General features: G+C 45.8%; 1 protein-coding gene across 2 annotated transcripts in view; it reads left to right on the top strand.

Moving 5' to 3' along the window:
• LOC120915379 overlaps window positions 1–12,621 on the top strand; it is a 47,952-nt gene that overhangs the window by 21,660 nt on the left and 13,671 nt on the right. For both annotated transcript variants that reach the window (XM_040325831.1, XM_040325821.1), the window contains exon 2: window positions 11,663–11,727. In XM_040325831.1, the coding sequence (XP_040181765.1) occupies window positions 11,663–11,727 (65 nt within the window). The remainder of the gene's footprint in view (window positions 1–11,662; window positions 11,728–12,621) is intronic.

Genomic DNA, 12,621 nt, shown 5'->3' with positions numbered 1-12,621 from the left:
AAGGTAAAAGCAACGTGAAAATTGCGGCCCACTGGCATAATCCTGGATGCAAAAGTTAAGACTAAACTGTTCACTGCAGCGCGCTATGAGCGCCTCCGTACGGTTTTTGAATCCTGTGTACTGGAATCAGTCCGCCTGAGCCCCGGACACAGTGCTGAGAAGTCTCCTATTATTACTGTGTAATGGGGTTCCCCCGTGCAGGTGTCTCCCTCCCTGCCTGCACTGCCCGACTCTCTGGCCGAGTCTCTGGTCCTCCTGTTTAAATTGTGCAGTGACACATTGCAAGAGCGACTGTGTGCTGTGAGGGGGAGAGACTGCGTGTCTTTTAGAAGCACTTTCTTGACAATAGGAGAAATAGCACAAGGGGGAGGGAGTTGTGGGATACCGATATGGCAAGCGCGACAGGTACGACATTTTCTGGAGACTCTGGGTGGTGCAGAAAAGTACAAACGGGCACTCACAAAATTTGAGGAGTACTGTGGAGGAAAGGAACCATTAGCCCATATGGTCGCTAAAATGTATACACTGCTGACTGCACCACCAGAAGACTTTAGAATGTCGAGCCTGGTCAAATGGGAGAGAGATTTAGGAGAAACCTTCTCCCCAATACAAAGCCAAAATATTATAAAAATATTATAAATTTAGCACTAAAATCTTCAAGATGTACGAAAATACAAGAATTTAATTATAAAATATTAACAATGTTGCATACATTCTGGGGATGTCCAATAATACGACAATTCTGGGAAACGGTACGGAGAATTACACAGGCATTTACGGAATACCAGATTCCAGATGACCCCTCGTTCTTCCTATTACATCATACTGAAATTTCTCCAGTAGGATATATGGAATCAATGATATGTCATTTGATAAATGCGGCAAAAAGTTGTATCGCAACAAAATGGAAAGACTCCAGGGCACCTCCAATATCTATGTGGCTGAAAAAAGTAAGGAAAATAGGGATAATGGAGAAACTCCTCCCAAGAACAATAGATAAGAAAGAGCAAATTAATGATATGGGCACCCTGGGAATTATTTGTACAATCGGAGGAAGGCAAAAAGTTATTAGGGGAATAAGGATAAAGATTAACAGATGGAAGAAAGAAGGGAAATAGAAGAGAGATTATATTGCGTTCGGGGGGGAGACAGCGGAGGGGGGGGGGTCGATGTATGTTTTCCTTTTTTTTTTTTTTTTTTATAATTATATTTATTATAGTTATATTTTTAATTTTTTTTTTCTCTCCCCGGTCTATGGATATCCATGGCCGGAGGAGGAGATGAGGTGGAGATGGGGGTCTAGAGGTGGGGATAAGAGGGGAGGGAATGGAGGGGTTTAAAATGAGGAAGGAAGCGTGACAGGGATAATGAGGGAATCAGTCCATTATATAGAGAATATATGGATAATTAGGGCGGAGATGGAATACTTGGGGAAGTCGGAAATTTAGTTAAAAGTAGTGAGTATTTTTGTTAATTATACCTCTCTTAGGGGAATGGTCCAAAATTATCAGTGATATAGATATTATAATCTCCTTCGGAAAGTAATTTATGAATAGAAAATAGAGTTGAAGAGAGAGAAGAAATGTAATATCCATATATATGTTGATGTATAGGACTGTGCCTAGTCCTTTTCTTATGTTTTCTGTATCGCTTTCTTGCTCTTTGTTTTTGTTTTTGAAAAGAAACAAAATAAAAAGAAAGATATAGAATAAAAAAAAAAAGAAAAAAAAAAGAAGCACTTTCTTCTTTTCAAGAAATAACCCCAGCAAAGAACATCATCAATCTCATTGTTAAGTGAATCACCCTTAGGAAAAGACAAATGATGAATAATGCGATATGCATTTTGCTCTTTTTTGGGTACCACTCCCAAAGGTGTTATTCCGAAGTTACCAAAAAGAGGGTGTTTTAAAAGGACCTGCAATGTGCCCTTCCTCAATTTCTTTGAATATGTTTTCTTTTTGTAAAATCTCTGTACAATTTATTTTTGATTTACAAAAATCAAAAAATGCATAGACCTACTTAACCACTTGCCGACCGCCTACTGCAGCTGTACTGTGGCAGGTCGGCTCTATTGCTTTTTATAACCTAACCCTGCTTTAAACTTCTCCACAACTTTATCTCTGACCTGTATGGTGTATTCCTTGGCCTTCCTGACGCTGTTTGTTCACTAAGGTTCTCTAACAAACCTCTGAGGGCTTCACATAACAACTGTATTTATACTGAGATTAAATTACACACAGGTGGACTCTATTTACTAATTAGGTGACTTCTGAAGGCAATTGGTTTCACTAGATTTTAGTTAGGGGTATCAGAGTAAAGGGGGCTAAATACAATTGCACGCCACACTTTTCACATATTAATTTGTAAAAAAATTGTTAAACCATTTATCATTTTTCTTCCACTTCACAATTATGTGCCACTTTGTGTTGGTCTATCACATAAGCCATGCAGTTTAGATGGCTGAATTTGCATCGCACAGACATTGCATGTGAATCGGCTTAGCCTCCCGTTCACTTCGGAGCAATTTGAAATTCGATTTGACATGCCAAATTGCATGCCAAATCGCAGCCTATTGCCGGCAATGGCACTGTCCCAATCAGTGCGACGCCAATTTTGCGGTGCTGCACTGTTTTCCAAAAGTAGTTCCTGCACTACTTTTAGCGACTTGGGGGGCGATTTCATGAGACCCACACAGATGTCTTTCAAATTGCCCCCGAACTCGCACTGAAATGCAGGTTTGTAATCGTGGTAGTTCAGCTGAACGCGCATTATTTCAGTGTGAATGTACCATTATTGTCATTATAAATTGAACAAGCTGAAATTAGAAGCTGACCAGATTCTGAGTGCTTGAGTTTTAGTAAATCTTCACCATAGTGTCTGTTAGTACATTTATTTTACAATTTTGTTTTCTGATGTTGAAACGTCTGGTAGACCTCAAGTCACATCAAAGTCAGACCAAAGTAGCGCAGGGACTACTTTGAAGCCGCATACACACCATCACTTTATGTGATGAAAAAAACCGACATTTTCTGTGAAGTAAAAAAGGACGTTTTTGAAACTTCAATTTTGAAAGACGAAGTTGCCTACACACCATCGTTTTTCTCACAATGTTCTAGCAAAGCGAGGTTACGTTCACCACGTTTTTCCATTGAAGCTCGCTTCATAACTAGCTTCTGGGCATGCGCGGGTGTAAAAACGTCGTTTTAAACTACGTTTTTTGCTACACACGGTCAATTTCTGTGAAGTAAAAAACGACGTTTTGAAAAACGACACATAAAATTGAAGCATGCTTCAAATTTTTTTTGTGGTTTTTCAAAAGACATAAAACAACGTTTTCCCCCACACACGGTCATTTTAAGTGACGTTTTTAAAAACGTCGTTTTTTTTCATCACATAAAGTGATGGTGTGTACGCGGCATTAAAGTCTCACAGATATGAATGGTAATCATTGGAAATCATGGAGTACGACTTGTCATGTGACTTTGCAGTCCCAAGTCGCAGGACAAGTCGCACAAGTGTGAAAGGAGCCTTAAGATGAGGATCCGACTTGGATGCGACTTCCATTCAAGTCTTTGTTTTAGGAGGGCATATTACAAATGCACATGTTGAGAAATGTGAATATGCTGTAATAACAATAAGGGCCACTAGATGTCAGCATTTAAAAACATATATCACTGGGAAAGATTCATGTTACGCTAGCATCTGAAATTAGACAGAAGTCGTACCAAAGTAGTGCAGGAACTTTCTCTAAAGTAGGACCAACACAAGTGGGACCAGTTAAGACCGCTCTCATAGGGAAACAGAGATTTGTACATGTCATGCGACTCAAAGTCAGAGTGCATGTCGCACCAGTGAGAAACCAGGCCCTACATTTTTTTTTTAATATACAAAGTCTATTTGCCACTTGTGGGAGCTACTATTCTTGACCTATGTTTGAAGGTGCAAGCTCCAGGATTATAGGGCCAGATCCACAAAGCAGATGCGCCGACTTAACTCGAGATGCGCGGCGTAATTTAAATTTGCGCCGCGCGTATTTTTGCGCCTGATCCTCAAAACGAGTTACGCCTGAAAACCATTTTTTCCCGTCCTACCTAAAAAAATTACACCGGCGCTTCTTCGAGCGCAAAATACGCTAGACACGCCGCTGTTTTGATAGGCAAAGATGCAAATGAGGGTGATAAGGCGATCCACAAAATTAAGTGTGTGCGCCGTAGATTACGCCCTGTGCACTTCTGTTAGTTTCCCGGCGGGAAGTTACACTTTATAAAAGCGCCCTAATTTTACACCTGCCGTGTAAAGGTCAGCTACAGCAACACCATTAAGGAAGAGCTGAGCACACACACTTGCTGGACTACTATCTGTGTGCCAACATGCCAGGGCCATCCATGATCATAACTGCACTAGTGACTTTAGAGGCGCTAAGAAGGAGGAGGGAACGGAGGAGGAAGAGGAGGAGGGCACAGGAGAGGGTCTACCGCAGACGCCTAGATGTCTTTGGCATGACTGCTTCTGAGGTGTATCGCAACTTCAGATTCAACCGTGAAGCCATCCTGGAATTAACCACAATCCTGCAGGATGATCTCACCAGCCCAACACAACGCTCACATGAAGTGCAGCCACTGATCAAGGTAATGGCAACACTGCATTTCCTGGCCACTGGCTCTTTTCAGCGCACAAGTGGACGTGTGGCTGGGATGGCACAATCCTCCATGAGCAGATGTGTGCACCAGGTTGTCCCTGCAATCCTGAGATGCATGGCCAATCAATTCATCAAACCCTCCCAGGAGGTCCAGCGAATGAACACAATGACTGATTTTTTCAAAATTGCAGGATTCCCATGCACCATCGGGGCCATTGATTGCACACATGTGGCACTACAGCCCCCCATGAGACAGAGCACATGTACCAAAATAGGAAGCACTGGCATTCCATCAATGTCCAGGTGATAGTTGATGCCCAATACCTCATATGGCACGTCTGTGTCAAATTCCCAGGATCCAGCCATGACAGCTACATATACCGTCACAGCAACATCTCCAGAGAATTGGAACAGAACGTGTATGGGGACAGCTGGCTGGTTGGTGAGTGACATGGGTGTCAGGTATGACTGTCTCCCCCCCATGATGCAGACATCACGAGGGGCACATGCATGACTAACATCCTCCTGTCTTTTCCCTTCCAGGTGACTCTGCATATGCACTGGGACCCCATATTATGACTCCATACCGGAACCCCCAAACCCCAGGAGAGGAAAGATACAATGCTGCACACATACGCACCCGTGGAGTGGTGGAATGCACATTTGGCCTCCTGAAGTCACGTTTCCGATGCCTGGATAAGTCTGGGGGTACCCTGTTGTATTCCCCAGACTTTGTGTGCCAGATCATCGGTGCATGTTGTATTCTGCACAACTTCGCAGTGAGAAGGGGCCTGGAGATTGACATATGTGATGACCTGACCCCCGAACCAGACAATCCCCCCCCAACCAACTCTATCCGGTCTGCTGAGGGAACAGCAGCCAGGAGACGCCTCGCAGAAGGCATCTTTGCACAGTAAACACACACATTAATTATGTCACAATGAGAATGCATGCATGCACACCCACTGTGGTCCCTAGCACAGACACATCACATGCACATCTAATTGGATTAGATCCAAGAACCCCCCCAATGGTACTTGGGAGCAGTAACGCCCCGCCACGGCTCCAATTATGTCACTGTGCATTCATTCACCATTCATGGACCTGGGATCACTTCTCCCTGGTCCTGGGGATCCCTACTCCACCAAAACTGAGGGTGACACCCCTTATTTAATCAGGAATGCCACCCCCGACATTCACACATCATTCACACACATGAAACAAATCATAAGTACAGTATACAAAACAAAATCATAAAAAGAAAAAAAGAAAAGTACCCTGCAAAATTAACGGTGGAGGCGTGAGCTACGCCTGGGCCGCCCACGGACACGGGCACAGCCACGGCCAACCAGAGGAGCCTCCTGGGGAGGGGTGTGAGCAGGGGAAGGAGGATCATCCTGGGGGGGGGTGTGAGCAGGGGAAGGAGGATCATCCTGGGGGGGTGGGTGAGCACGGGAAGGAGGAGCCTCCCCTGGTGACTGTCCTCCTGCTGGCCTGCCCTCCAAAGCCACTGCTATCCTGGTCAGACAGATTGTGAGGGCAGCCGTATTGGCCTGGCCAGCCCGGGTATTGTCCTGGACAGCCTGGGTCAGGGCAGTCACCTCCTGGGCCACGCCTGTTGTGGCGGTCTGCAGGTCACACAAGCATGTGATGACCAAGGAGTTTGTGGCCCCATCAGTGATTGCCTCCTTAATTGAACCCAGGCTGGCCTCCATCTGGCTCAGAGTCTCTTTGATCTGAGCCAGATTGCGGGTCTGCCGGGCATTGTCCCTCTGCAGATTGGCCGGCAGACGCTCGGCCACCCCCCTGGTCTCCTGGGTCGCCATCCTGCCTGCAACCGTGTCTTGTGGCCTGGGAGGAGGGGAGAGAGAGACCCTTGTGGGTTGAGGCTTGTTGGGGGAGGAGTGGGAGGGGCTACCCCTGATGGTGGCCTGACTGCTGCCAGCCTCAGGAGTAGCCTCAGGGGTAAACAAATCCGAGGCCAAAAGGACTTCCCTGCCAATCTCCATATCTTCAGCCTCCACCCCCTCATCCTCCTCCCCCTCAACCTCCTCATGAGGGGAGGTGTGGCCACTCCCCTCCCCTGGGGACTCCTGCCCTTCTTGGGACTCCTCAGCAGCCTGTTGTCCAGGGGGATGGTGCAGCAGCCTGGCCTGATGGGCCAGCAATCTCCTGGCCATCTGTGGAGGACACAAAACAATCACAGGTTGGAGGATCCACACACTTGGCACATCTTCCCTTCCCCCACCCACACATGCTAATCACCAGATAGAAAAAACAAAAATGTACCTGTCCTCACAGGAACATCTGATTGATAGCCACGCAGGCCCACCACCTGCTGTGGGCCATCTTGTCACGGACCAGGCTCTTAAGATCGTTGATCTTCTTTTGTATGCCACACGGGGGTCATCGTCTCCCCCCCCCCCCGCGGCATTGATCTGATCCATAATTTTTTGGATCATCGCCTTCCTCTGGGCCGGGGAGGTGTTCCGGCTCTCAGGGCCATGTAAATAACGCCCATATTGGACGATGGCCCGAGCAAGTATCTGCTTCTCAATGGTAGAAAAATTATGCTTCCTACGCTTCGGTGCCATCACACCCACCACTCAGCACCAACAAAAAACAAACAATCAAAAATACTCACACAACAAACAAACAAAAATACTCACACAACAAACAAACAAAAATACTCACAGAAGAAACACACACACAAATCAAAACACACAAGCAGACAGCTACTACAAATTCAAAAACAAACACGCAAAAAACAAACAGAAAATACACTCAGAAAAAAAAACAATCAGAAAATACACTTAGGAAAAAAAAACTACAACTACACTCTACTACTCCTCCAAAACTTTTATCTCACACACAACTCACCAACACACACCAACAAACGACAGAGCAGAAGCAACTTGCTCTAGGAAGGGTAACACAGGGATATACTTTTGCAAGGGAAGTGTGTATGTCTGTGGCTATTTATACACAGGGCGATCCTCAAACTAAGTACGCTTGGCCTTTTTCCTATCTCACTGATTGCGCCGAGCAAAGTTCTGCACATGCCCAGTGAGGAGCAGATTCGTGCGCGCATGCGCAGTACGGCCGGCCCTTAATTTGCATGGGGTCACGGCTCATTACAATGAAGCACGCCCACTTCCTTCCCACTTGCAATAACCCCGCCTTACGTCTCAGAATTTAAGTTACACTTGCGCAATTTTGGACGCAAATGCGCTGTGGATACGGCACTTACGACACAAAATTAGGGCGCCGTAACTTAAATGACATAAGTTTTGAGTAACTTAATTTGCGCCGCTGTTTGTGGATCTGGCCCATAATCCTTATCCTACTGACCTAGAACACATTTTTGAGACAGGAGTCCGGGCTTCACTTTCAAGTAAGACTTACTTTATATGGTGTTTCAGTATTTATAGAGCAGGCATCTATTGGTACATGCTTCAGTTTAGATTTAGAACCCACATTCATCCCTACACCTTCTCACAGTATTACTGTCCTTAGGAAAGTTCTGGGGGGGGGCGGAGGGGGCAGAGATCAGCCTTGGAAATTGTCATATTTCTTTAGGACAGGGGTCTCCAAACTGCGGCCCGTGGAGCCAGATGCAGCCCTTGGTTGCCTTTATCCGCCCCCCGGGGCACTATTCATTCCACTGATATGATACACAATTCTGCCCTCTGACACCAAAAATGGGGCATAATTCTGGCCACTGACATCAACAATGGGAAACTATTTCTCTCCCTAATACCAAAGATGGGGCACTGTTTACTCCCACTGATGCCAAAAAAAATATATTCCCACTGGCCACAGTCCGGCCTCTCTAAAGTTTGAAGGACAGTAAACTGGCCCCTTGTTTAGAAAGTTTGGAGACCCCTGCTTTAGGAGAATGTCCAGGTTTTTGGGATACATGCACATTCTGAAGATAATCCAAGGATGCCAACGGGCACTACAACATTGTTAAATCTGTTGGTCAATGCCCAGCACTAGTTACTTTTAAAGCGGAGGTTCACCCTAAAAAACAACTATGTACCATCCAAACCAGCATACTAGCGTCAGCTACAGTATGCCTTTTTTTTTTTTTGCGCTGTACTTACTGTTTAATCCGTCACTTTCGTTTCAGACTCCCGCGGGGAGTAGGCGTTCCTATGAAGAGGGGAACACGATTGACGTCCGGCTATGGCGCATCACGCGTTCCGAAAATAGTCGGAGTAGGACTCGGCTCTTCACGGCGCTATACGGCGCCTGCGCACAGACTAGGAGCTCACTGCCCAGGCGCCGTATATATCCGAGTCCTATTTCGGCTATTTTCGGAACGCGTGACGCGCCATAGCCGGACGTCAATCATGTTCCCCTCTTCATAGGAACGCCTATTTCCCCGCCGGAGTCTGAAACTAAAGTGGACGATTAAACGGTAAGTACAGCGCAAAAAAAAAGGCATACTGTAGCTGACGCTAGTATGCTGGTTTGAATGGTAGATAAAGAAAAACATTTTTTTAGGGTGTTTAAATAGTGAATAGTAAATTCTATGTAAAAACTATACATTCAGACTTTCTTCTACAGTACTGATCTGAAATTTCGGAATAGGGAAGTTCCATTTTACCTGTTAGATTTTCACAATGCTGGCTAAAAATGAATCTTATGTCAAAGCTTTGATGCCAACAAAATACCAGCATATGCAGTAAATGTAAGCTGGGGACAGTTCTGTTGGAATCGGAAGCGATTAACCACTTTAATACAGGGTATTTTCACCCCCTTCCTGCCCAGGCCAATTTTCAGTTTTCAGCGCTGTCGCACTTTGAATGACAATTGTGCAGTCATGCGATGCTGTGCCCAGAGCGACAAGTTTTAAAATAACATAATATTTTTTACTTTTTGTTGTAATAAATATCAAAAAAAAAAAAAAAAAATGTCCTTAGTTTAGGCCGATATGTATTCTTCTACATATCTTTGTGTAGCGCCTGATTACTTCAAAGTACCGTGCTATTTAAATTTAGAGGGAGATCAGAGTGTTAGTTAAACTCTGATCTGGTTAAAATGTTCAAATTGGGTCTCTGTCTCAGTTTGCCTGTGCTGTGGGCTCATTCTGTTGTGCTGGGGTGTTCTTCCCACCCCAGTGCAGTAGATGGCAGCAGTGGAGTCAAGGTTTGGGCGCTCTTCCCCAGCAGCCAATTAGGAGGGTTGAGCCTCGCTGTGCATGCTGGGGGAGGGTATTTATGGGGCAGACGCTATTGGTTCGCTGTCTTCTTCAAGTGCGGCATCCACCTTTAGGTCGTCCGCACCACGGCGCCCCGGCATGGCGGCCTATCTGGCCGAGGCGTGTGTGCCACGTGGTGTTCCTGGGGTCGGGACCATGTTGGTCCGGAGCATTTGAGCAGCGGCGGGGACCCAGTTATCGACTGGGTTCCCACTTTTGAAGATCCCAAGCGGTATAGCTGTTCAGTGGGGAGTAGGTCTGAGGAGCGCCAATGAAAGGCTGGTGTTCCAAAAGGATTTCGGGATCAAGGTAGCCTGACACTGAAGGATTGATCACCTGTCAGTCGGTACCTGGGCGACGTTAAGAAGGAGATCCAGGCGTAATTCTTCCAAGGAGGATTGCCTCCGTATTTGTAATCAAAGAAGGCCTGTGGCAGAGGTGTCCCCCTGAAGTCCAGTCAGGAGGGTCTGTGGCAGAGACTTTTCCTCAAAGGTTCGAGTGATACTCTGGCTGCCAGGTCAGTGAGAGAGGCCTGTCCAGGTACGTTAAGCCCACTCAAGCAGGAGTGGCGCAGAGAAGTGTTACACGTGGGAGCAGGACTGTTTTCCTATTGCTACGCCTGAACTTGCTATTTTCCTTCTTCCTTCAACTCTACTTTCCTCATCACAAGTTTTATTGTTTTTACCCGGCTGAGTAATAAAGAGCACAGCAAAGAGCACCTGTTGCAGACATTCCTTTTCTGCTATATGCACCATTCACCCCTAGGAATTCGGAAAAGCCACAAGGTAAATGTGCCACACAAAACAAACCAGCAGCTCCTCCGGGGGTAGTGCTACATTTGGTTAAAAAAAAAATTGCAATAAGCGTGTATTGATTGGTTTGCGCAAAAGCTATGGCGTTTACAAAATAGGGGATACTTTTATGGCATTTTTATTTTTATATTTTTTTTACTAGTAATGGCAGCGATCTGCCTGACTGTGACATTACAGCGGACAGATCGGACACTTTTGACACTATTTTGGGACCATTCACTTTTATACAGTAATCAGTGCTATAAAAATGCACTGATTACTGTGTAAATGTCACTGGCAGGGAAGGGGTTTACAATAGGGGGAGATCAAGGGGTTAAATGTGTTACCAAGGGATTGATTCTAACTGTAGGGTGAGGGGACTCACAAGGGGAGGAGACCGATCGGTGTTTCTCTGTACTGGGAACACACCATTGGTCTCCTCTCCTCTGACAGGACATGGATCTGTGTGTTTACACACACAGATCCACAGTCCTACTCTGTATTCAGGCAATCGCTGGTGCCCGGCGGACATAGCGGCCGCCGGGCACGAGCATCGGCTCCTGAGTGACACGGCGGGCGTGCGCCCCCTAGATGGCCGGGAAGCCCAGGACGTCATACAACGCCCGCCCAGGATCGGAGATCCATCCTGCGGACATCATTTGACAATGGGCAGGGTATAAAGTGGTTAAGGTATCTATAAGTTTTCTTTTTGTCGAGACCCAAACATCATCCTAAAGCCTATACATGAGGATGCAAAGAGAGAAAATGATATTCATAATGAAATTGGCAACTAAACTACCAATTTGTTTTAGGAGGGCATATTACAAATGTTGAGAAATGCTGTAATAACAATAAGGGCCACTAGATGTCACCATTTTTAAACATATATCACTGGGAAAGATTCACATCACGCTAGCATCAGTTAGAAAGGTGAAGGGTGTTTTAAAAAAAAAGAAAAACTGTTATATAAAAACCATTGTTGGGCTACCACTTAGATGACCTGTAATTATTGTGTCTTGTCCACAGGAACATATAAAATGAAGATTGTTTTTGTCTGGGTCTGCCTCCTAACTAAGGCCAGCGCATTTCCAGTAAGTATGGTTGGTACCCAAATACAAACTGCTGAGTGGATGTAAATGTTTGTGTTAGTCCTGTGGTCTGCTGTTTTGTTTGTTATTTTGTTGCAATACACATATTGAAAAATTTGTTACAGTGTTATTCTAGCAAATGGATATTGTAATATTTTGTATTTCTGAAGTGTAAGTGACCCCTGACTATGATCCCATAAATCTTGAGATCTGATAACTTCCAGTGCTCTCTAACTCTGCTGCACTGCTATCAGTAATTTTTCCTAGTTCTCTATGTGACCTACAAAACACCTTCCCCCTATGTTTTCAGGAGGAGAGGGGGGATATTTTATAGTGCTGCCCTAGGCTGACAATGCTGTTCCTCTGAAGATACAGTATGGTGAGTGAGCGTGGTCACCCTAGGACAAGAAGCATGTAGCTGACAGGGTGTTCCTGATCGCTACCACACCAGTCCCAGTGTCACCAGACCAGTGTAAGCCAGCAACAGTGTCCCTGATTGCTGCCACAGCAGTCCCACTGTGTAACGCTATTAGCGTTAATTTGGGTACTAGGAGCGCAGCTTTACCTACTATGACAGCTGCGCTCCATTCACATAGACATCCGCGTCACTTCCGGTACGCGGACGTCTGCGCTCCACGCTGGAACGCGGAAGTGCGTTCCAGTGTGCGGCGCTCGGCGTGCATGGGAGACCGGGCTATTTAAACCTCCAGCACTGGCGACAGGTTGTTGGAATATTCCTGTTGGACCCTGTCGCCACCTGGAGACCCTCCACCAACTCTCACCAACCTTGAAGTTCACTTGTGGGATACTTGGATCCAGATCTTATTTGCTATACTAGATAGAAGGACCACCAGCTATACACCTGTGCTTATTTTCCCAGTCTGGACTACCTCCTAA

Source organism: Rana temporaria, chromosome 1 (assembly GCF_905171775.1).
Source record: "Rana temporaria chromosome 1, aRanTem1.1, whole genome shotgun sequence".
Classification (NCBI taxonomy): Eukaryota; Metazoa; Chordata; class Amphibia; order Anura; family Ranidae; genus Rana; species Rana temporaria.
Note: the sequence above shows the minus strand (reverse complement) of the source record. Positions and strands in the feature narration are given on the sequence as shown.